The 25,803-nt window shown below is 48.8% G+C and overlaps 1 protein-coding gene across 2 annotated transcripts in view; it reads left to right on the forward strand.

Moving 5' to 3' along the window:
- ADAM17 (ADAM metallopeptidase domain 17) overlaps nt 1-25,803 on the forward strand; it is a 1,432,827-nt gene that overhangs the window by 265,000 nt on the left and 1,142,024 nt on the right. For both annotated transcript variants that reach the window (XM_069605995.1, XM_069605996.1), the window contains exon 4: nt 8,800-8,888. In XM_069605995.1, coding sequence (XP_069462096.1) covers nt 8,800-8,888 — 89 coding nt within the window. The remainder of the gene's footprint in view (nt 1-8,799; nt 8,889-25,803) is intronic.

Genomic DNA, 25,803 nt, shown 5'->3' on the forward strand with positions numbered 1-25,803 from the left:
CTGATGTTGTCTGCCCCTGCCTACCTCACATATCCCACTTGATCCGAATGTACTTGTTGGGGGAGGACTAGGGCCAGTCGGGCTGCTAGAATACTAGAGAAAATCTTAGCATTCACATTATTTATGGAGATGGGCCAGTATGATGCACATTCTGAGGAATCTTTGCCTTCCTTGGGGATGACAATAATTATGGACTCAGTAAAAGACTTGGGGGCCTGTCCCGAATCCAGAATGGAATTGAAAAGTTTGGCGAGAAATGGGGAGAGTGCGTTAGAATTGGTTTTGTAAAAGGCTGGCGTATATCCGTCCTGCCCTGGTGCTGAGCCGGCTATAAGGGCTGAGATGGCTCCTTGTACTTCCGTTGCAGAGATTGGTGCATTGAGCATAACTAAGAGGTTGTCCGCAATAGGCGGACGGGGGAGATTGGCCAAATATTCCTCAATTGATGAGGGGGTACTGCTATTTTCAGCTGTATACAGCTTCGAGTAGTATCTGGAAAAGCGGTCAGCGATCTCTTGTGGGTTTGTTAGGGGGACACCAGACCCGTCATTCATTTTGAAAACTGCTCTATCTAATCTTTGTTTTCGGAGTCTGTTGGCTAACATCGTGTGAGCCTTATCCCCTTTCTCAAAGAATTTTTGCTTCAGATATTTCAATTGTGTAAATGCTTTGCCATTCCAGATATCCTTCAATTCTTCCCTCATCATTTTTACTTTCATGACTGTGTCTCCGCTATTAGTGGGGTGCTCCCTCAAGGATTTTTCTAACCGGGTGATGTCTGCTCTTAGCTCTCCCTCTCTAAGCTGCCTGAGCCTTTTCTTGGCTGGGCCCTGAGATATTAAGATTCCCCTTATTGTAGCCTTCCCAGCTTCCTAAACCGTGTTTAGTGACATTCCGTCTATGTCATTGGTTTTGAAAAAACTCCTTGATGGCATCGGAGAGAGTTTCTTTAAATATTGGGTCTCTACACAGAAAGTCGTTACATCGCCACCTATGGTCAGGAGTCTGGAGGGGGCCCAAGTCTAGGTCCAGGGTTCATAGGTCGTGGTCAGACAACGCTACTACTTGGATGGATGTTCTGAGGATGTCACTTTCATTTTCCGCTCCCAGCAAGAGGTGATTGATCCTCAAGAAAGTACGATGTGGTGGTGAAAAAAAGGCGGAGGACCTTTCCCCTCAGTGTGTTGTGCGCCAGGTGTCTATTAAATTATGTTCCCTCAATTGACGAAGGAATCTATTTCCTTGGAGGTTGCTTGGGGAGGAGCATTTCATTGTAACTGGTGCCAATCACGCTCCCGGTCTACCGCTTCGTTAAAGTCCCCTCCGCAGATCAGCGTGCCTTCCCTCCAGTTTTCTAGGAAATCAAACAAGGGTTCGAAGAAGCTGGATTGTCCCTGATTGGGTGCATAAACTGAACAGAGTGTTGTGGGACGGGATCTCAGTTTATCCTTAAGTGCCACATATCTGCCCTGATTGTCCCTGTAAATGTGCTCTATTTGGATTCTTAAGGACCGCCTTAGCAGGATGCCCACTCTGCCCTTTTTCTGAGGGCCTGATGCCCAGATTGCCTCCCCAATCCCTTTTCCTATTATCCTCCTCTCCCCCGCTAGTATACTTGGACTCTTGTATGAAAAGGACATCAAGTTTGGAATGGTCAAACTGTTGCGCTAACATTGACCTTTTCTGCGGGGAATTCAAGCTTTTCACATTCGCGGAACGAAGACTATGGAGCTAGCCATGACTGCTAGGGTGGATTGCAAAGTTTGCCCCATGGCAATGAGAGTCGTACAGCGCTTGACCTCTCCGCTTCGCCGTGAGGCGATGGCGTAGTCGTAGTAATGCAAGGGGTGTGTGCAGAATTTTGATGTGGTACAAAACTGTCATTTTAAATGAATGAGTGGTTACCCACTCCTTGCCCCCCCTTCCCCCTGTGTGAGAAACTACTAGGAGCACTCTCATATGGAGAAAAAGGGGAAAAAAAGAGAATGAAAAAGAGAAAAAAAGAGACGCCCTTGAACAAAAAGGACCACTCCGGGAGGACCCCTCCTCGGGCCCTGGTTATAACCTTAACATTTGGGCGAGGAGAAAGAACAACTTTTGCACGAATAAAGAGCATTACTTAGTGTACCCCTGGAGGCCAGCACAACTTCGGGTTCATTCTGTCCGGCCCCAGCGGGCGGACAGCACCGGAACTTTCCAGTATCCAATATCAGAGGAGACAGATTTTCTTTACTAAACTCAGTCAAAGCGAGCTACACAGACTCCGTAGGGAGTGTTGTCGTTTATATTTCCATTTCTGTTGTGCCCGACCCCTTCCTGGGGGCTTATTGGCCAATTCTCAATGTGGGCCCGTAAACTCTCTCCGGCTGTCAGGATCTGAGCTTGTAGCATGGCCTTGGAGGTGACGGCGGGTTTGTTCAGCTTCTTCCACAGAGGTTATCCTCAACTCTTCTCCATTATATTCGAATGTGAGGGAAAAAGGGTGGCCCCACCGATACCTCACTCCCTTCTCCTGCAGCCAACCCGTGAGGGGACAACAACCTCTTCTTTTTGCCAGTGTGATTGCTGAAAGATCTTGATGGAGCCTTAATTTCGACCCTCGAAATTCTATTGTGTCTCGGCCTCTTGCCTTCTGCAAAATGTCTTGTCTTTGTGTATAGTAATGGCATTTGACTAGGACTGAACGCGGACCTTTTGGTGGGCCGCCCGCCCTATGCACTCTATCGAATTCGAGCACGGGAGGGCTTGTGTCACTGTAAAGGGTTAAGATTAAGGACTTCACTTTGCTTTCCAGGCCTGAAGGGGTTTCACCCTGTTCTTCTTCAAGACCCATTATGCAAATATATGAAGGCCTTTCCCTATTTTATAAGTCGTCGACCTTGGACTCCATATTGTTTCTTTTTGTTCTAGGTCTAGGATTCTGGCCTCATATTGCATGGTGATAACGTCCCCCGATTGCTGGTTACTTTGGACTGCCTCTAAGTGGTCTTCAACTTTTGCCATTTTCGTTTGCAAGTCCGAGACTGTTTCCGTGAGACTATTTCTCATTGACCTGATTTCACCTAGGAGAAGGTGAATGTCCGATTTGGTTGCGCTGTTGCAGTCGTTGCCTGGGATGTCTGAGGAACACTGGACTTCCTCCGCCTCCATGATTGTATTTGTGCGGCTAAACTTAGGGCAGCTAGGGTGCGCGGGTCCAGCTTTACCCATGGCAGAGCTGTTAGACTCCTGGTACTATGAGTGGAATACATTGATTGGAGGGACGGGCCTTTCTTGTCTTAAGATGCTGGCTCAATTTTCCGAGGTGGAATGTATACTCCGCCCTGTTACTGCTTTGATAATGAGTGAGGCAATAGACTAGATGGGAAACCTAGTCACACAACCGCTCTCCGTTTGTACCCAGTCTGGGTAATTATATTCGAAAAAACAATTCAAAATAGTTTTAGTTTGGTTCTTCTTAATTTGAGAATTGTTCGTAGAAAAATGAGTTCCAAGACCTTGTTTAAGTAATATATATTCTTTTATCAAAAAAATCAAAAGAATGATCACTAATCAAATCTTAGTGAGGACGCAGCTGACATGTTGCATTATGCAAGTAAACTTAAAATGCCAATGCATTTCGGAGTATAAAACTCCTTCATCAGGGCAAGTCTCGCTTAAAGAATGGAGTCAGGCACGTTAAAACAGGAAAGAAACAGTATCAGACGTATGTTTTCGCAAAGAACACGATCGGATGCTGGAGGGGATCCAGTGTGCGATCTATATAGGGCAAGTGTAATCGAACTGTATCACCTGATGTCAGGGGTGAGATGAGCTTATGGATGCGGCAAGTGCCACTTGCCGCATCCATAAGCTCATCTCACCCCTGACATCAGGTGATACAGTTCTGTATAACACTTTTTGAATACGATGGAGTTCGGTTTCCCATCTAGTCTATTGCCTCACTTGTTTTCTTGGGTCAGGGTGACTCCAGACCCTTCTCAGCCTGCTCCCGCAAGTGTTTAGATATTTCTTTGCTAAAAATTTAAAATACAAATACGGACTGAAGACGACAAATAATAATATTTACCCTGTGGTGCCCACTTATTTCTCTTTTTCTTGTCCCTACTGCTTTGATAATGCCCAGCTCAGAGCAATTGCGTAAATGCCGCTGTTTTCTGCTCCCCCGGCTCTTGCGACTCCGCTGCTTGCCTAACGCATTTTCCTCTGTGGCCGCTCTTCTGGACACCTTTTGGGCAGGCGCAGTTCACTGTGATGTGGCCCTTGCAAATATTGTTTGAATTCAGCCCCTGTGGGGCACTATTAGAGGACCAGGTACCTCTGCTAGAAGTTGGATGTGGGACGTCTGCCCTTGTGGCTGCCTGCGTCTTAGAGGGATGTTGAAGGCGGGCCGCTGATGGTTGCTGGGGTAGGGGGGATGGCCGGCGGCAGTTCTCAGGGGACTGATGTGTAGTACGAGCCCCAGGTTTCTGTAACTATGCCTCCTTTTAACAGCTGCACTCGATTCAGCACCCCCTGGACTCAAAATTCGGCCCTCCTTCAATCCTCTGGCCTGGAGAAGCGCTAGCACTGCCTGGGCCTCTTGGCCTGGATGTGGTGGCACAACAGTGTGCAAGGGTTGGCCTTTATTTCCAGATCGGCAGGTAGTCCGCACTTCTTGAAGGGAAGCTGCCTCCTTGTTCAGGTTGATCCCAAAATGGGCCTCTGTTTATTATTTTTTTTAATGATTTATATTTCTTTTTTTTGTTTCCCCCTTTGTCCTTTTTTTTATTGTCCAGGGGGCTCACCGCACTGCCCCTGCTGCACCAGCGCTGTCCCCCAGGGTGGGGGGGGGGGGCCAAAGCGCCTTGTTACGGGTGGCGGCACACCCCAGTTCTCAATCTCCCAAGCCCGGGAGCCAGCGGGTGAACAGACCACTGCACCCGGACGGCGTGGGAATGAAGCACACTGCTGTTCCTATCACTGTGGCGCTGGGCGGCCCGCAGCGGAGGGGAGGGAGGGGCAGTGCTACTGCTGTGGGGTGTAGCCTTCCTCCGCTGGGCCGCCCGCACCATCCTCCTCGACTGGAACTCCTCACGATGGTTGGAGGGGGCACCACGGCTTGCTGAGCCCATCTCCCGGTTCCTTCGTGTAAGCTGCTCTGGTTTGTCTGCTATCGGGTCTGCTCACCGCCGCTGCCCGCCTATCTCCCGCTGCGCTCTATGGCTTGTGTCATGAGCGACTTCAAAGGAAGACGCTCCTTGGTTCTAAAGAAGCGCAGTGTATGCCAGAGCCGTTATTTTCTGTTCCTGCTGGCCTATGCTCTATGCTTTCACGGCACTGGGGGGCTCAACAGGAAAGTGAATTCCAACGTTCTCGTGTCTCGATTTTCGCAGACATTTCACCCGTAGGTACACATTCGCCAATTTCTTAAGTGTTGATCTCTTCCCGCACAGCTCTAAAAGTTGGCATCTTTAGGGCTCGAGGAGGGAGACGGTGGTTTATGCGACCATCTCGTCTGCGCCCCCTGGTGGTCTCCCCGAAACCAGAGATTTTTGTCTGGTTGACAGGTTGGCGGCTGCCGATTCAGTGTAGACTTTTCAAAGTAATCGCTGATTCTAAAAGGGTCCCTGATCCATGGAGATGAAGTTTCATAGTCCCATTATTCAAGAAAGGCTCTGCTAATGACCACTAATGCTACAGACAAAGCTCACTGCTGGACATACCTGCAAAATGTGTTCTAGCAAGGCTGGAAGAATGGGCGCCTGGCTGTGAAATTGTTCGGCATACCCAAGGAGGTTTCAGACCAGGTTTTAGTACGCTGGACCACTGCTTCACTTTAAGTAGAATTTGGGTGGGAGGAGGCTCTGTGCAGCATTTTTGGTCTGAGAGTGGGCCTTCGACTCCATAAACAGAGACTTACTGTGGCAGATGTTACATAATATGGGGATGCCCCCAGCACTTTTAACATTAGTTCAGATATGCTGCACAGACACAGTGGCCGCAGTGAGACATACTAAAATAGGTCATAAAACCAACAGGGGAGTTAAGCCAAGATGTCCGCTTGCCCCACTATTATTCATTCTCTTCATGTCTGATTTTGATCCTAGTAAAGCTGTTGCAAATGTATTTTCACCTTCCATGAAGAACCAAGATTAAAGTGCCCTTTTATATGTGGACGATACGGTCATCTCTTTAACACCGGGTGTCCTTGACCAAGGGCGTGGATATGAAAAAACATATTTGGGCAATCATAGGTTAACATTAAATAAATCTAAGACCAAGATAATGGTCTTTGGCAAACCAGGAAAAAGCTATACATGTTTTTTAGATCGCAAAATAATAGAGGAAGGAAAAGCAATATCCCTATCTTGGCCTTCTAATCACAAGGAATGTCTTATGGTCCACAAATATTAAACCTCAGTTGGAAATGGCAGCACTTAGTTTGAAAGGTTTAGCCAGGTATTAATGTACGGGGCACAGAGACCAGACACGTGCTTAGAGGTTTTTAAAAAGAAAGTCTCAGTTGTAATTCTGTATCGATCTGAAATTTGTGACTTTAGTAATCACAAGTGCCTAGAGACAATTCAGAGTACATTTTTGCGACAACTGTTCGGCTTTCCCCCAGGTACCCCAAGAAGTGTCATAAGAATAGATTTGGCACTACAGAGCATAGATTCCCTAGCTTACTGTAGATTTTTAACATATTTTTTTAAAAAAAATGAAATTGGGCCTCTTGACAAATCCCAATACCACTACTGCCTTCTCTGCAATTGAGTCCTCTGAGAGTAGCAGCAAATATCTGTGGTTCAGAGGAGGCGCAAGTTTTAGTCGTTACCCTTTGGTCACGCACGCTCCCCAACTCGAGGAGTATGAGTCAGATTAAATCAGTAGTGAAAGTTTGGGTAAGAAATAAGATGAAAGACACTGATAAACAGAAAATTCAGTTCCCATCATGAATGCGGACACATGTAAATTGAAAACTCCATTTTCAGGAAACTGGGGCAGTCAGCAAGATAAAGTATCAAGAGGACAGAATGGTATATCAGTGGCCCAAATAAGGGCCATTTCTATCTTGGCCATGATGAGGATGTGATGCATTTCTCTTATTTTGCATCCACTCTAGGCTTCAGTGGCGAAAATGGCTAAACCCGCTCTTCCTGAAAAATATTAGATCCTGTGCCAAAGCTATATCTTTGTAAATTAACACTAATGACCCATAATCCCTATATCACAGAGCAGAATACGTCAAAATAGCTCTTATGAGAAGGCCCGATTTATAACAATGACACAGGAAGCTCATAAATATATTTGTTCGGCAGTTAATGTTTTAAGATCAAATTATTGTAACTAGCTATTTATACTGCGTTGTAACTCTTCTTTATTGTGGTTTGATATTGGTTAATTATGTGAATGTAATGTATTACGTATTTTTATATTAGCAGACTGTAATTGTCATGTGTTAGTCTATCTATTGAATTACAATTTTAATTGTCATGGGTTTTATTTGTATAAATATGATGTTAATGGAGAAAATTAGAAGAATGAACCTATTTTGGCATTAGAATGTAGCCTGGCATCTGAAATAAAGTGAACAGGACCTTCTGGGCAACCAAAATTCTGACTCTCCCTCTAATCTCTTTCCATCCTGGGCTCTAACTCTTTCCATTGACATTGTATCTTATTGTGTTAAGAGAACCAAGTATTTTACCCAGAAAACAAAACGGTAATCAAGGAACTCCTGAATCGGGTGCTTGTTCATGAGAAGCGTAGTGAGCACACAAACAGTTGATTTGAGATTACATAATGTAGAAGCTGGGGCTGAGGCAAGATACATGGCAGATAGTAGTCAGAGGAGACTTGATATGTACATGGTTGTATACACAATGCAATCGGTGAGGGGGCATTAAAGGAGGGGGAGTAATGTGAGAGTAAGTAGATGGCTCTTCATCTTGGTTGAGGAGGTGGCACTTAGTGACTGCTTAAAGGGTGGAAAGTAGCAGGAAATAGTCTGCTAAATAGATAGGGGGAAGCAAGCTCAACCATGGATTTGCACACAAGCAGTAAGAATTTGAAGAGGGACTGTTTTGCATGAAAGTCACCTGTCTGTTGCTGAGAATTAGACAAGATATTCCAAAATTTGAATTGGCAAAGATGTATCATCTGGGTGCTACAACAGCAAGGCTTCATTTTTGTTTTGCTGCAGGAGGGGCAGAGGGGGATGGTGATCATTTCCTAAGAACAGGTCAACGGTAATGAGGTGTCCATGCGTTAGTTCAGGCACTGTCGAAAACTACAACTTTTAGTTTTAAAACCTGCACATTGTACATACATCCAGCTGGCTTTTTGAACGCCTGCATCCTGAATAGTTTGTTTTAATAATGTAATATGATCAGTTTTACATGTTGTGAGAAGGTAATGCTCCACCATGTGTCCTGCAAGCCCCATGCTGTTTTAAAGTAGATTGCAGTCCTTTGAGATTTAGTGCCCGTCCCCCTCTCTCCCTTAACTCTGTCCTGTTCATCTTACAAGCCTCTTTTGCACAGAGCAGGAAGGCAGGTGGTATAAAATAAAAATGTCTTGAGCGATTGCAAATACATTAACTCTTTGAAATGTTCTGGATAATTTCTTCACACTGCCCCACCTTTTTCTGCAGTACAGCTTGCCATTGTGGTTACAGAACACACAAAATAAATATGTGTCAATTCATCCTTTGAATATGTATAATGTATATAATTTAAAAATGCTATAGATTAACCAGTTCGGTTAATATATCCTAACAGACTAAATGTCTTTTTTTTTTTAAATCTTGCATTTAAGGTGAACACAGTTCTAAAGTATTTGCACACATAGGAGATGGAGATTTCACAGTACGAATCCAAACCGATGGGGAAGAATACAACATAGAGGTAAGGTATTTGATATTTGTGTATTGTCCTGATATTTATAAAGTGCAGGGTCGACCTTTTTAAGTATATTGGGCTATGAGTGAAAAATTAAACCAAGTTACCTCTCAAATATGACATCTTCAGAAACGGCCAACTTGTGTTCTCTTCAGAAACTAGTTGGTTGAATGGATTTAAATGTAACAGTGGTGTAGAGTTCAATTGGTAGAGCAACAAAATATCTGGCACCAGTACTGCAGTTTAGGAAGTGGGACCACCAAAGTGATATTAGCCCACTGAAGGCCTCAAAAAGAGATGGGCTACTTTGTTTGGAGCAAGACGAGAGGATTTCAAGCCCTGTAATGCTTTGTGTACTAAACATAATGTAACCAGTTTTAGATTGACTGTAAATAACCAGTTGAAGCTTGCTGTTGCCAGTGTATTGTGATCATATTTTGGGATTCTGCTGGGTTCTGCATATGCCACAATTGGGTTTTAAATGTGTCGTAGGCCAGGATAGAGGCAATTGACTATGTGCAATCTTCATGAGCCACAAGCATTTACCTCTATGATAGATTGATATGAGATTACAGTCAGTAGATGTTTCAATCTGTTGCTGAAAAAACTGGCCTTGGCTGCAGCGCCTTCACACTTTCCGGGACAATTTTGGGCCTTACCGGATTTCAGGAATCATGATTATGGCAGACGTTTGCGGACACTCTGGCACAATCTTGTATAGTCCTGCTTGATGGTAGTTCCATAGGTGTTGCATATTACATTTTCTGGAGTTAAGCTTAAAAGCATTTTTAGATGCACTTTTTTGTATCGTGGATGAATAGATTTTGAGATGTGGTGTTTTGAAAGGAATGTCGCCCGTTTGAGTATCACACACTCTGTTTATGAAATAGATGAGGTTTGTGCAGATTGAAGATGCTACTGGCTGAAGATATGCATTAAGCACAATGTGTCGAGGTTTGTGGCGTACATTTCAAATGTTGGGTGAAAATCGTTGGAGTGAACTTGGTACCAACTGAGATTTATTTGCTCAAAAGGCATTAATCCAACTTTATGGTTTACCTCAAATCCCTAGATTTTCCAGACTAGTTGGTTCAGCTGTGGATTATTTATTGGAGTTTGCGTTTTGATTTTCAGGCACATAGTTTAAAGTATATTATGGTCTATGGAGGTACTATACCTTTCCTCTCCTTCCCCCACAAGCTCATGGTCTCCCAAGCTCTGGTTCTCTCTATGTTGGACTATTGTAACAGCCTCTTTCTAAATCTACCTGCCTCCAGTCTCCGCCCTCTGCAACTAATCAGAACAGGACTGCAAGACTTGTCCTTGGCCTCAAGCCTAGGGATTGTATCTCCCCAGCTCTGAAATCTCTCCATTGGCTTCCATTGGGTGCAAGGATTAAATTCAAAACCCTCTGCATTGTCCACAAGGCTTTCTGGGGCCTGGGTCCAAAATACTTTCAGCTATCCCTCCGCAAATGCCTCCTCTCTCTCGAGCTCTTCGCTTCTCTACCTCTAACTCCCCCAGGGTCAGTCGTTTTTCAAAAAAACAAGCTGGGATAGATCTGTCTTCGGCTGGGGCCTCCCTCTGGAACAGCCTCCCTGCCACTCTAAAACTTTAGGAGAACCATCTCCGGTTTCGGAAGCACCTCAAGACCTTACTCTTTGCTTCTGCCTTCACCCCCGTCTCCCCTGCTGATCTGGTCTGTCATGGCACCGTGCACCTGGCCACCCTCTGTCCTCCGGGCCCAGGTTCCTGCTCACCTTACCGCCCTCCCGCACTGCCTCCGGGCCATCCCTTGTACTGGGGTCTGTATCTTTACCCATACAGCCCCCCCCATTTTCTTCCTGCACCTATCTGTCCTACCCTGTCTGCAGCCTTAAATTCAGCACTTGCCACTTGCTGGCTGAACTACCACTTTTGTTGCTTTTATTATTTATTTATTCTGTTCTCCTTTTGATCTGCACTTTTTCCCTCCCCCCCTCTTCCATCCACTTGCACTTTCGCAATCTCATGAGGCCTAGCAAGATCGTTGTTTTGTTCTCCCCCGTAACCCCCCTTGCCTTGTCGCGCTCTGAAACGCTTGTGTATGAGCGTGATAGAAATAAAATATCAATATCAATATTGTGACTCAGTTGCATGCTTTGTTGTGTTGAGAGATGAGATTTATTTTTGCATCTCCCAACACAATCTGCAGAGTATTGGTGGTGGGGTTGCAGTGATCCTTGGTTGACTGCCAGGTTGGCTGCCATTCATTTATTTGTTTTTTGATTCACTTAAGAACTGTTACCAAAATAAATCTGGCAAAATTCATAATATGCCATTTAGAAAACATACAAGCATTTAAAACATTTGAAACATATAAGACATTTTTACCAATGTCATAAATCTGTCAATCAATCAGTCATCAGTATGGGTGCTACATAACAAGCGTCAGGCTTTTAGTGTGTCCCACAATGCACTCCAGATATTAAATAGTGCCATGTTTACCCTCTCTGAATCAGTATTTAAACATTAGGCCCAAAAGTCGTCGGACTTGATCGCATCATAGTGACCCACAAACTGCCCCAGCATGGTCATATAGAGGGATGCCCACCTTGGGAATGCTGTCAAGACGTGTCTAGGGGATCTCCACATTGGTTTCCAACATACACATCATACATATTTTGCCTGTTGCAGTCATTTTCAGGCGCCCCCCCCACACCCCCATTCATTTATATTTTGAAAAGATTAACAACTTCTAAATAGATCTAACAAAACGGAGAGCAATTCGGTTTGCGAGATCAGAGGATCCATTCACCAATGGCCACCAGTGATCCTTTAAGGAGTGTATGGGCAACTTTGGCATTAATACAGTGCTTCTTTTCTTTATTTTTGTTGCTATCTCGTCCGTCAGGTTGTGCGTGCTAGCTCCCTTCTGTCCAAAATCAAGTCAGTCACCCCAGCCATTGAGATCCCAACCCCCTTCACTTAGGTCACAGCCTCTTTCTTAGCTCACCGAAAGCCAACCAGCATACTTCAACCAGTCTCATCCAATTTGCAAAGGTGTTTTACAACATCTCCCCAATCCTTGCACTTCCCACCCCTCCAAGCCACCACGCCCTTCAAGATGGCCTGCATCAACCATAACAAAATGACAAAGAAGGCATCATCCTAACTGGCCAAACAACTCAACATCTCTAGTGGCTAACTTGACACAATGAGCCATTATATACTCTTACGTCCCGTCCCCTTTCCTCCATACTGCATGGGCATCCCTCGCGAGGGACGGTTGACGGAACCTTTTTCACCAGAAACATCTTCTTCCCCTCTAAATTTAGAGGTGCATGGAGGCGTGGCCTTGGGAGCATGCGCTGTCCTGACTCTGCCCTCCGGCGCCACACCTCAGTCCCCTTTTCCGCGTCGACGGGAACGGGCCGAATTCACCAGCGCTCCTGGGTTTGGCTTCGGCCACGTAATTCCACTTGCAGATTCTTCCTCTATTTCTTCTTTTGTCTTTTTTTCAATAGGTACTCTGCCCTCAGACGCCACAGCTCCTCCCCGGCGCATGTCGACTTTGACATGGTTCAGCAGGTGCCCATCCTGCAACAGGTCATTCCCAACTTCAGACCCCCACGCCCTCTGCCTATGTTGCCGTTGCCTTGGCCCAGACCACGGGTGGCAAGCCTGTTCGGTGTGCGGCTCGCTGTTCTCGAAAGCGCTGAAGAACAGACTAGCCAGGTCGAGGGAGCTCTTTCAGTGGTCTCCTTCTGAGCATCTCAAGAGTTTTGTGAAACATCGATCCAGGCCTGAGGTAGGGCCTATATTTTTATCTGTACCTCGCAAGGGAGACTCCTTCCCAGGGACTCTCCTACGCGAGAAGGACCGGTTTGGTCCTTTTACCAACATACGCACTGAGGCTGTTACAGCTATCAGCCTTCGGGCTGAGGGGTCCTCTGATCCTCCCGGTGCCAAGGTTGAGAGGCCGCTAGGCTCTATTACCCGGCTTGCGCCCGAGGGGCTCTGCCCTTGTACCGGCATCATGGCCGAGGGGCTACGCCCTGTTACCGGCAGCATGTTCGAGGGGCACCTAAATGCAACTCTAATGACCCCCGGGTTGAGGTGGATACACCTACCGGGCACCGGCCCGAGGAGCGGGACAAGTCACACGCCGTTCACATAAGAGACTTGGCAGAGGCTCGCACCAACGAGCCGAGGAACACAACACATCGCAGCCACGTGGTAGGCAGCTGAACAGAATGGCCGACGTGCCAGAAAAGGACACCCGTTCGACGCCTCTGCAGGACTTTGGCAAATAATGCGTATCGAGGTGGGACTGGCATCAACCAGGTACGTGGCCTACAGCCTATCCTTCTTATGCGCATGGCTGTTTTCCCTTGCGTCCGTATGTACAGGGTCGGCAGCGGCCTCAGCTGCCTCCTAGCTACCCCGTCAGTGCCCTCCTCCTCCTCTTCGGCCAATGAGGACCGGATCTTTGAGAGGTTCCTCAGCCGCATGAAGTCTCCTGATACGGGGGCTATAGTCAAGGATGCAGGTCCCTATGCCCCAGCCTCTGGCTCCAGATACTCCTCCTCCTCCACTGGATCCCCCAGATCCTCAGGATACTGATGAGGAGGAGGATCCTGACACACCATCAGCCAGGGCCTTCCACAAATGTATTTCGGGCCTGGCAGAATAACTGGGCCCCCTCCAGCCCCAGGCATGAAGGGGCCCCTAGGGGACCCTCACGTATGGAAACGAGGCACAATCACCACACACGAACTGATACGCCAGGCACGAGGTTTTATTCCCAAAAGCTAGGATTTATTGCAAAGCAAATAGTCTCAGTTGGCCAGCTGGGTCTCACACCCCGCAACGTGTCTCCAGACCCCGAGGGACGCAAGAGAGCGAATCATTCCACAACAGTTACATATATACAAAATGAGCATCTTACAATCGGCGGTGACCCATTCAATACCGCCCATAATGCATTTCCTTTGAACTGGGTTCGATGATTGACAATTGTGACGAGTGTGACACCTTCAGACATTCATTTTAGCAACAGTTTGCAATTTTGTGAGCCTGCAGACAAAGTTTTTTGTTTAAGAGAACACATTGCTTCTGTTTTTGCAAGCAAGCTGCGTGCAGGGGAGAGACACATTCGAGGCCTTGCTATCTCCTAGTTTCTATTTGTGTGCTAGGGGTCAACTCGCTCTCCAGGGCTCAGAAAGGGGGGCCGCAAAGAAGAGCATAATTCAAGCCATTAATTGTTAGTTTCTACCGTTCCTACTGCATGAGCGAGACTGGCTGGCACCTGTGTAATGATTAAATGCCTTGCTGCTTACTTCTAACGACTTGTGAGGGAGGAGACCAGGCATTTCTGTCTGGGTCGCCTGCGTTATGTTTCAACAAGTATCTCGCGACCTTGCTATATACATGAACAATAAAATAATAGTCGAGCAGAATAAGCTTTCAGCAAAGCAGTTTTGACAGAAAAGCAAGAGGCGAAAGTTAAAAACAAAATGGCGATTTCAATCACTTCAAAATGGCCGCACTTTAGTCAAGCTGATAGATGCGTATTTTTAATACCGACACATGAGGCGGTTGGTCTTCGGCCAACAAAATACATTGCCTCCATCATTGGGGTACCTACTTTTTCCAGACTGACAGGTAGAACAGAGGGCCTCCTTGCCAAAGTCCTCATGAGGCGCCCGTCTGCCAGAACAGGAATTCCACTACAGACCGACGTGGTGTCCTTCGCCAAGAAGGGTTGGCTCAAACCCCACTCTGTCCAGCCAGTCAACCGCCACCTGGACGCCAAGTACGGGCAGATGGAGGGTGATGGACTCTTGCTTTCCTCCCATCCTCAGCCACACTCCTCGGTGATCGCTGCGTCATCACTGTACTCCAAGCCTCAGTCGTCTTCGTCATCGATGGCACTGTTAGGCAAGGAGGAGATAACCTTGGAGGCATACGGTAAGAAGCTGTATTCCAATGCTTCCTTGCACCTGCGACCGGCCAACGCAGATGCCATGCTGGCAGCTGCTAACCAGAGATTATGGCGGGAAATTGCTGACTTCTTCCCGGAACTCCCCACCCACAGCCAATCACGTTTCAAGGCGGGGCTAGCCGAAGCCAAACTTGTGGCTTAGGATATCATGGAGTCCACTCTGGCACACATTGATACCTCTGGACGTGCCATCTGTATTGCCACGGACATGAGAAGGATGGCATGGCTCTGGGCAACAAAGTTCAACCCGGATGTCCAGGAACGTATTCTAGACCTCCTCTTCGAGGTCGATGACCTCTTTCACTCCAGCACAGATGAAGAGCTGAACAAGAAGAAGAATAGCTCTCAGACGGCTAAGTCTTTATCCATTCTGACAAAGACCATGCCCAAAGCGTACTCAGTCTCAGCAACGCTCGGATAAGGGTTGCTCCTCTGGAGGCTTCCGTGGCTTCCAGGAACGGAGGTCTAGACAGCCGGACGCTCGCCGACCCCTAGTCGGCGCAAGCATCAAAACGGGGGGTGAGGGGCAAGAGCTTTTTCCAGTCCTCCTCCTCCGCCGGTAAGAAGACATGACTGACCCACTCGAGTCCACGTGTCGCCAGTGGGGGGGCAGGCTTGCTCTTCACGCACACTTTTGGCGACAGAACTTTGCGGACCCCTGGATCCTGTCAGTAGTATCCTCGGGGTACCGTCTACCTATTCCTGCCTCTCCTCCCTCTTCTCCTCCTCTTCGCATGTTGGGACAGCAACTCTTTTGGCGGAGAGTCGGTTGCTCGTCCTGAGCCAGGCCGTGGAGAAAGTCCCAGCCTCCCAGCGAGGATCAGGCTTCTACTCCAGGATCTTCGCTATTCAGAAAAAGAACCAGGCGGGCCTGTGAGTTGTACTGAATCCTTCCACCCTCAACCTCTCTTTACCTCTCCAGAGGTTCAAGATGGTGACGCCAGCTTTTAATGTGGAGACATTATGCAGGGGAGACTGGATGTGCTCCATGGATCTGAAGGATGCCTACCTGCACGTCCTGATCTGGCAACCTGATCGTTCTTTCCTCCGATTCAGGACCATGGGCTGCCATTTTCAGTACAAGGTCCTGCCTTTTGGCCTCAACTCGGCCCCCATGGTCTTTACCAGACTCATGAATGCGGTAGCAGCCCTCCTCTGGGCTCAGGGCCTCCATATATACCCATACCTAGATGACTGGCTCGTCAGGGCAAAAAGTAAATAAAGGGGTACACCTGCACTCACAGTCCCTGATCCTTCAGGTAGAATATACGACAATCAAAAAGGTGGATTAGTGGAATAGGATGACACTGGTTAGATTAAGTATAAATCACATATTTATTTGAAAAAACTCTTCACATGAACAATTATTTTACTTACATAAAAATTGCCTGAACAAATCTTACATCAACTCATGCCTTCATACTTATCCACATTCAGAAATACATTCAAAAATCCATCAATACAACACCCTAGTGTAATAATAACACCAAATTGTATTGTTCAAGAATTGCTTTCTAAAAATATTCAATTAACATTTCCTATGATGACCCAGTCCATAATATCAGGTGTCATTATATGACCGGTGTCCAATATCACCAGATATCCCTCATAGAGATCACGTCGACACGTGTTTCGGTCAGAGACCTTCTTAAGGACGTCGGGCTGGGAGCACTTGCTCCGCCCAGTTCTCCACGTATATGGGCCAGTAGCGAATCCCCACGTTTTCGGCTTGCGGGACAGTGAGGCAGGGCGTCGGAAATCAATCCTCCATGGAACGCAATATAACTGTTGAGCACTAACAACGTAGCTGATGGAGACTCCTATAGTTCAAAAGACCCAGGAGCACCTCTAGTCCACGTACATCTATGTCGGATGAGTCGGTCACACAAAAAATCTCCGTACCTCTAGCGTACCGCGCCGCTCCCTGCAGAATAGAAAATAAATCCTATCGTCCGGTCCTCCTGCTTTCACAAAGCGCCGGAATCTGAAGTAATGACAGCAAAAATGCTCGTCAGGGCTACATCTCAAGAAGCAGTTCACCACTCCTCCCATGCACTGATGAACACGCTACACGACCTGGGCTTTTCGCTCAATCTCAAGAAGTCACAACTGCAACCCACGCAGTCGTTGACCTTCCTGGGCCTCATCTGGGACACTTCCTCAGCTGAGGCGCTACTATCCCCACAAAAGACTCATGATGAGGAGGATCCAAATCCACTTCGCAGCTTCGTGGGACCAGGAGAGGGGCTCTCAGGCCAAAATAATCAAGATCCCCATCTCTCTCCACCCGGACCTCAAATGGTGGTCCAGGGACTGTAACCTGCGGATGGGCAAGCCCTTCCGGCCCCCCGTCCCACAGGTGATGATTACCACAGACTCCTCCCTAGAGGACCTCTTGGTCCACGGCAAAAACAGGAATACCACATCAATTGGCTGGAACTTAACGCCATCTGGTTAGCACTCTGAGCCTTCCTCCCACGTCTCAAGAGAAGGGTTGTCCTCATCCAGACAGACAACTCGACCAGTATGTACTACATCAACAAGCAAGGGGGCGACCAGCTCCCCTTCCCTGTGCAGACTGGCCATCAACATGTGGGAATGGGCCTTGGAGAATGAGATTTTCCTCACTGCAGTCCACCTTCCAGGGGAATCCAACCTGGCAGCGGGCAGGCTCATCAGGTTGGGAGCGGACGATTACGAGTGGCAGCTGAACGACCTTGTTGCACAGGAGATCTTCCACAGATGAGGGCTCCCCCAGGTGTATCTCTTTGCCACCAGGCACAACAAGAAGTGCTCCCAGTTTGCCTCCTGGCAGGTACAGGGCCTAGGATCCCTGTGTGATGCCTTATGGATCCAGCGGAACAGCGTGTCGGCATACGCCTTCCCGCCCACTCCACTGTATCACAGAGTGCTTTACAAGTTCAAAGAGTCTCACCAGCTCAACGTCATTCTGATAGCTCTGTGGTGGCCAGCCATGCCATGGTTCTCGGAGCTGCTCAGTCTCTCGGCAGTCCCTCCAATCGACCTCCAGACGGGCCCAGCACATCTTCTGACACAGTGTGGTTCCTGAGCAAGTGATGCTCACCATATCAACCTATCCCAAGCCAATCTGGAAATCCTACAGGGGGCTAGGAACAAGGCTACCAGAGCCCAGTATAAAAGTAAATGGACAAGGTTCTGCCACTGGGCGCACTCCAGGGATATTGACCTGCTGGCTTGTTCATTGGACCGACGTGCTGTCCTTCTCGGCGCACCTCGCCAACTCTGGCATGCAGGTGAAGACCTGCCGCACATACCTCTCAGCCATTGGGGCCTTCAGTAATTTGGAGGATGGGGTCTTCTCCTCCAACTCGATCGTCAGGAGACATTTGGCTGGACTCGCTAGACTCTATCCGCCCATCAGGAAGGCCACACCCCGTGTGGGATTTGAACCTAGTCTTTGGCGCCCTCGCGGACATCAGGCTGGTAACCATCAAGACGGCCCTGCTAGTCGGCCTCACATCGGCGCGCAGGGCCAGCGAGGTCCGCAGGACCACCTCATCCTTCTGAAAGGTAGTGTACGACTCTGAGGTGACAGGCCCTGCCTCACGTCTAGTCGGGCTCACATCGGTGCGCAGGGTCAGCGAGATCTCCTCAGAGCTGTACACTACCTTTCACAAGGATGAGGTGGTCCTGTGGTCCTGTGGTCCCATCCGGCATTTCTACCCAAGGTGCCATCAGCCTTTCACTTAAACAAGGAGATCGTCCTTCCTACATTCTTTGCGGACCCAAAGGACGAGCCTCAGAGAGTTGTGCACTGCCTAAATGTCAGACGGGCCCTGAAATTCTACCTGGACAGGACCAAGGGCTTCCGCAAGTCACATGCCCTATTCATTACTTTTGGAGGCGCCAGCCCAGGCTATCGGGCCTCCAAAACCTCCATTTCCCGCTGGATGGTCTCGGCCATCAAGGAAGCATACGCGGGCCACCATAGACCCCTTCCAGCGAACATACATGCCCACGCAGCAGGGCAAAGGCCATCGCCTTTCAGCGCCATGTCCCCTGGCAGGTCATAAGCAGGGCGGTGGCCACATGGGCCATCCCATTGGCTTTCTGCTAGCATTACTGTTTGGATGCCGGCTCCAAGTCGGATGCGGCTTTCGGACAGGCGGTTCTCCGGGACCTGTTTGCTTAACGAGGGTGTCCTCTCCACCCTGGGGCTACATTCAGTTGTAATCGCCCATGCAATATGGATAAAAGGGAACGGTAAGTGTAATTATAAGTTACTCGCCGTAGTGACTAACGTATTCTTAGTCCATAGTCCCCTTTCCTCCAAATGTCCCACCACCTCCCTCCTAATAATCTGGTGTCATTAGGCAATGGGATATCTAGTGTCTTTGGGGACTGAGGTGTGGCGCCGGAGGGCGGAGTCAGGGCAGCGCATGCTCCCACGGCTGCGCCTCCGTGCGCCCCTACATTTAGAGGGGGAAGAAGATTTTTCTGGTGAAAAAGGTTCCATCTCCCGTCCCTCATGAGGGACGCCCATGCAGTATGGAGGAAAGGGGACTCTGGACCAAGAATACGTTAGTCACTACGGCACTTATTCAGCTAGAAAACATGAAAATCAAGCCTACACGTGCTATGGACCAGTTCGATTGTACAACATCTCAAACACATAGGGAGAGGTCCCTTCCTCATGCATGTCTGAAGGGAACAGACTACTCACTCTTCAAAAAATAACTTGGCCGTCTCTGATTGTAGGGTCCACGTCCTAGGATAGAACTCCCAATTCTCCCTTACGCTTCTGAAATCCCACTGTTGGTGTACAGCACTTGTTTGCCCTATAGAAAATGTACCCGGTTTAACAGAACACAACAAGCAAAATGCAGATTTTCTATTAATTTGTGTACAAAGTCTAGATTCTTTTAAAGACGTCTTTATTATTAACTTGGTGCAGCAAACACCAACTTCATAAAAGGACTACACTCCAAAGGAGACTTGGGTGACGTTAAGGCCTGAACCCAAGAAATCATGTGAACAGAACAGTCCTTTTCTCTGCTCGAGTCTTCCCCTTTCTGAGCTGCAAATGGGAATATCAGTCGTAAACAGAAACCGAGAATGAAATGTCACTTCGGGAACTTAAACTCTTCAACGCCAATATCCTCCGCTCATTGCTCCACTTCAAATAATTTATTTTTCCTGTCCTAAAGAAACACAAAGAAAAAACATCTGTCTTAGTGAAGTGGGAGAGAAGTAAATGCTTATCATAGAACATTATATCTAGTCTTTCTCTCTCAGACGTCTGTCTTTCCTCATTGCTCTCTCCGTCACTATTGCCATCACCGCCCTTACTCTCCTACTAGCCTGTAATAGGATCTAGACTTTCTTATTTGAATGTATAGAAAATCTGCATTCTGTGTGCAGAAAAGAGGCATCTTTTTCTGCTTGGTAAACACAGATCATAAGGCCATCCCTTCGGGGTGGTGCTGTTGAGCAGCCCAAGATGGCTATCTAGCTCTCTAGCTCCGTGTGGCCTCGACAGAAATCCGTCTGCATCTGCGGTTTGCTGCATCCTCAACAGCTAACATCTCACTGAGCTGCAGTTCATATCTTTCAGCTTGCATCCTGAAAGTTTGGGCCCGAATCGAACACCAGAGACTTTCCTGCAGTGGCAACCGGTCCCGTGTGCACTCTGGTCTCGGTGCGCGCGTGGCTTCCAGCCTCCCCCGTCCGACGTCCCGTGGCCGCGGCTGACACTGTGGCCGTTTGGAGGGCACCCGGAATTCCATCCTCTGGGGGCCTCAGCAGGAGGACGAAGACCTGGCGTGACTGCGGGGGCCCGGCCCTGCCCGCCGCAGTGGTTCCCCACGAGGCGCGTCGCTGCGCGGGAGGGGCTGTGGCAAGGGCCTGCGCTGGAGCACGCCCCGTTCCCCTTGCCTCCAAAGCTGGAACTCTGCTACTGGGGGACGGCACGGAGCTGCTGGGCTGAAGCCCAGCTGCCATCCTAGTACTGTGGCCTGCGCCCCCACGGATCAGGTAAGGAGCGGGGGAGGTGCGCCCATAACTGCTGGCTGCTGTTGCCCGCGGCGGCGGGGACTCATTGAACTTATCCGCCGTGCCTGATCAGCCACAACAATACCCACACGATACTTCGGAACCCTGCCGCAGTATCTGCCCTGGACTTGGCCATATGAGGCCCGCCTGTCCAATCTGGAATATGGGTCCATGTATGCCCATCCTGACTGCATAGGACACTTTGCCACCCTGCACTTCTGAGCCCTAATCCACACTGCCGCTCCTTCACTCTAGCACAGCCACGTAATCATGTGGCCCCTGCATATGATGGGCAGGTAGCTCTCGGCCCCCTCTTGCAACAGTTGACTACTGTGGAGAGCGGGCCCTGCCCGGTTCAACAGGGGCAGCATTTGCTAACTTTGCACGGGAGTGAGGCATTACACTACAGACACTACAGCTCCGCCAATTCAATATTCACTCCCGATAACTACACCTGCCCCCTTTTGGCCTCTGGGCGGCCCCACGCCTCACACCCAGCTGCAGCTTCTTCATCTCCATCTATCGCCACCTTGCTGACACTGGGGTATGGTCTGGAAACCATTAATCTGTTCGGAGCCTTTACCATCCACCCCGCCACCGGCTCCACCTGCAGGTCATTGTCACATCCAGACCTATACTTGCAATGTAGAACCGATCTAGAGGAGCCACCAAGGGTAGAGCTATGAATAAGTTTGCTAAGTCTGTCCCAAAGGCCGAGGCAGTCCACACGTCATCCCTACAGGAGGAACCCGAGTCTGATCCCCATCCTAGTGCATTGGTACCAGATCTTACAACGTTGATGGAATCAATGGCAAAGAACTTTGCCTCCTTCCATGAGAAACTGGACAACATCAATGCCAATGTCGCCTCACTCAAAACTCGAGTGGATCAAGCAGGGACCAGGATCACTGATGCTGAAAATAGAATCTCTGTCAATGAAGATGAAATACATACACAGAACACGGTCGCCTCCTTGTCACGTGACATGAAGAGTGTAAGGGCGAAGTGTGACGACCTGGAGTTTCGCTCCTGCAGGAATAACGTACGTATTGTTGGGGTTCCTGAGAACGCCCTTAAAGGGCGTATGGAGGACGCTGTTGAAAACCTACTTAAAGATCTTCTGGATAATCCGGCCTTGTCGCCATACTTCACGGTTGAGCAAGCTCACCTGGCCTTATCACCACGCCCCAAACCGGGCAACATCCCCGGGCCCATCATCGCCAGAATTCTCAATTACTGGGACAGAGACCTCATCCTTCACCTATCACGTGAGAAAGGAGACGCGCCTGGAGGCCCACACCATTCGGATCGTCCCTGATTTCTCAGTAGGTGTGCAACAGGAGAGGCGTCAATTCCTCGGCGTCAAGAAACTGCTCAGGGAGCGCAACGTCCCTTATGCCATCTTGTTCCCGGCGCAACTCAAAATCACCCACAATGGTAAACTGTAGTGTTTCACTGTCCCAGATGAAGCGGTGAAGTTTGAGTCGCAAATACCTCTCCATAATACAGGAGGGGGCCACGCTAATGATTAGTCATGAGCTGTTTCACCTGTTGATGCCCATCCTAACTGGTGATCCTTGACTCATAATGTGATCATGGCAATGTTGTATTGTTCACTTAGCAAATATGGCTGCCTATTACTAGCATTTGGGCCACTGGTCGGCTCCTGTACTATTAACACAAACTACCCTCCTTTCCCAGTGCCTGGAGCCAGCCGGAAGCCCCAGTTAATCCTTCAGTCTCATTCTGCTTTGATATGTTTACTGGTTGCAGGGGCCAGACATAGGATCCGTCGTTCACCGCAGAAACCTGTGCTGGATAGCACATGCTGTCCTCTTCCATGCTTTAAATGTTGACCACACGGCAGCAGCGCGCCTCACTGCAGTTGCAAAGATTATTTTCATTTGGTTGTTGCGGATTGTTGGCCCCCGTTGACCCTCAAAAGGGGCATACCCACGTTGGGTCCTGCCCACCGATCTCTGTTTTCAAGGGAGTATCGGTTCATTTGGGGGGAGGGGGGCGGACAGGTACACTGCCTGGTTGGGAAGTTGGTGAGGGAGGGGGTGGACTTGGGTTGGGGGGGTATGTTAAAAATGGCAGGGGCATACGGACACACCATGCTACACCAGGTTATCTTTGGGTTGAAAGCGCTGACAGCAGACATGTACAACATCGCCAAGACTGGGATGTGCGCTAGACTTCTAAAATGCCCACTACCATAATGTCCTGGAATGTCCGGGGCCTCAGTAACCACACCAAAGCCCGCAAGATTATGGCTTATGCTCACAGACACAGCTGTAAGATACTACTCCTACAGGAAACGCACTCCGAGGGCCCCCTCGCAAAGAATATGGCGACGTCCTGGGGACCAAACAGGTACTACACCTCCTACTCCACCCGGGCCAGAGGTGTTCTAACAATGATCCATAAATCTATTAAATTCGTAATGCACAAGAATTACATTGACCCCGAAGGCCGATACGTCATTTTGCACTGCACAATCATTGACAGAGAATACCTCTTGGTAAACACATATGGCCCTAACGTAGATAACTCTGACTTTGTGGATAGGGTGGTCTCTATACTCTTGGGATATGTGGGAATCCATATTATCTGGGGAGGAGATATGAACTTCATACTTGATACTGACCTCGACAGAACAGGGATAGGGCCCAGGCCACTATCTGGCACGGCACGTAGACTATTGACACACACCCAAACCCTTGACATCCGCGACGCCTGGCCTGGAGACTCCTACATCCACAGTCACGTGAATACACCCACTAGTCCTACGTAGATGATAGCTCCTCCAGAATTGACCTATTCTTGGTATCAAGTGAAATAGTGGGGAGGATTGTGGCAGCACAGATACTAACCTGCACTCTTTCGGACCATGCTCCAATCACCCTGTCGGTCGACTTGGGAACCCCGCCCCAACATTCAATACTTGGCCGTTTAAATCCGCCGCACTGCGCGACATTGTTTTTAAAGCTGATATCCTTGCGGATATTGAGTCATTTTTCTAGCATAACATCCCCCCAGGCCACCACCATGGGAGTACGCTGGGATGCCTTTAAGGCTTATATTAGAGGAATGTCCATATCCAAGGAAGCCGGGGTACTAAAGACCATTTAGGGCTGACCTCAGCCGCTCGGAATCCATATTACGCGATCTGGAGCGGCAATGCACAACATCAGCCGATCCTGCTACTCTGGCCCTTATTAGCGAGGAACTTCAGCTATTTAATTTGCACGCTAGCAGGGAAATCCAATACTTCAGCCGCCCGGAGGTATGGGGAGGGTGACAGACCCAGTAGAACACTGGCTATCCTGACAAGGGGGGGATGGGGACAGGCCCAGATCACCTGCATCAAAGATGAACAGGGCACCACACAATGGTCTGACCAGCAGATACTCGACATCTTCACCAAGTTCTACACAAACCTCTACTCCCAACCCCCTGAACATAGCGAACAGTCTATGAGGGATCTCCTTGACCGCATACCCACAACTAGTATCTCATCTGCAACCAGGGACCAACTAGACGCCCCGTTCCGACTTGACGAGATAGTTTCCGCCATCTCAGACCTCCCCAAGGGCAAGGCTCCAGGTCCTGATGGTCTCACGGCCGAATTCTACTAGGAACACATTGCCATTCTGGCTCCTAGGCTCTTAGAGGTGTGGGAGGAGTCCCTCCATGCTTCTGCCCTCCCCCCGACTCTGCACGGAGCTGTAATAACGGTACTACTTAAACCCGGCAAGCCCAGCGAGGAATGCAGATCCTACAGACCCCTCTCACTAATGAATCTTGACACAAAGATTTTTGCTAAAGTAATAGCGAACCGCTTCCTTCCAGTGATGACTTATATGGTCCACGAGGATCAGGCAGGCTTCGTACCTGAAAGATCCACCTCCCATAACATCAGGCGATTACTTAATGTCATGTCACGGATAGACCAGGGCTCGAATGCGGTTGCGGTCACATTGGACGCCCAAAAAGCGTTTGACATGGTATCCTGGAAATACATGTGGATGGTGCTGGAGACGATGGGTGTGGGCCCCAACATGATCAATTATATCAAATTGCTATACACCTCCCCAGTGGCCAGGGTACGGGTTAACTCCTTAACAGCACCTCTGATCCCGCTCTCCAGAGGCACCCGCCAGGGACTGCCCATTCTCCCCTATTCCTCTTTGCTCTAGCAATAGAGCCCATGGTGGACCACCACATCAGAACATGCCACGTCCATCGGGGGATTTGGTTGAAGGACACTCCTGAGATCATATCCCTATATGCAGATGATGTGTTACTGTATGTAAGAGACCCCTCCACCCACCTAGACCCAATATTGCGGGACATCACACGAATCGGCACCCACTCAGGGTTTACAATTAACTATACCAAATCTGAGATACTCCCACTCACCAGCTCCACACAACAACCAGCCACGGAATACCCACTCCGCCAGTCTCCCACTGGGATCAAATACTTGGGGGTAAATGTATCCCTCACCAAGGACGCCCTCCTCACCGACAATTACATGGTGGTATCACAACTCGCTGAAACTAAAATGACCCGCTGGCGCTCTCTCCCGCTGTCACTTGTTGGTAAGCTCTCAGTCATTTAGATGGTGTTACTGGGGCAGTCTGGGTTATCGGGCTCTAACTGACTTTTACCTTGACGGGCAATTTATTAACCCACAGACATTGAAGCCCGGTCACTCCGGTTCGACCCTAGAACTCCTGCAATACTACAGACTCCGTGCTGCTTTTCGTGCTGCATGGCCCGACTTCCCAGATGAGCCCCCCGACCTCCCCAGGGATTGCTTATATTGCTAATTCAGGAGGTGCCCGTGGCATTGTATCTGCACTATATAAGCTGCTACTAATAAACACCCCATCC

This window comes from Ambystoma mexicanum, chromosome 4p, assembly GCF_040938575.1.
Source record: "Ambystoma mexicanum isolate Mex_15411 chromosome 4p, UKY_AmexF1_1, whole genome shotgun sequence".
Taxonomy (NCBI): Eukaryota; Metazoa; Chordata; class Amphibia; order Caudata; family Ambystomatidae; genus Ambystoma; species Ambystoma mexicanum.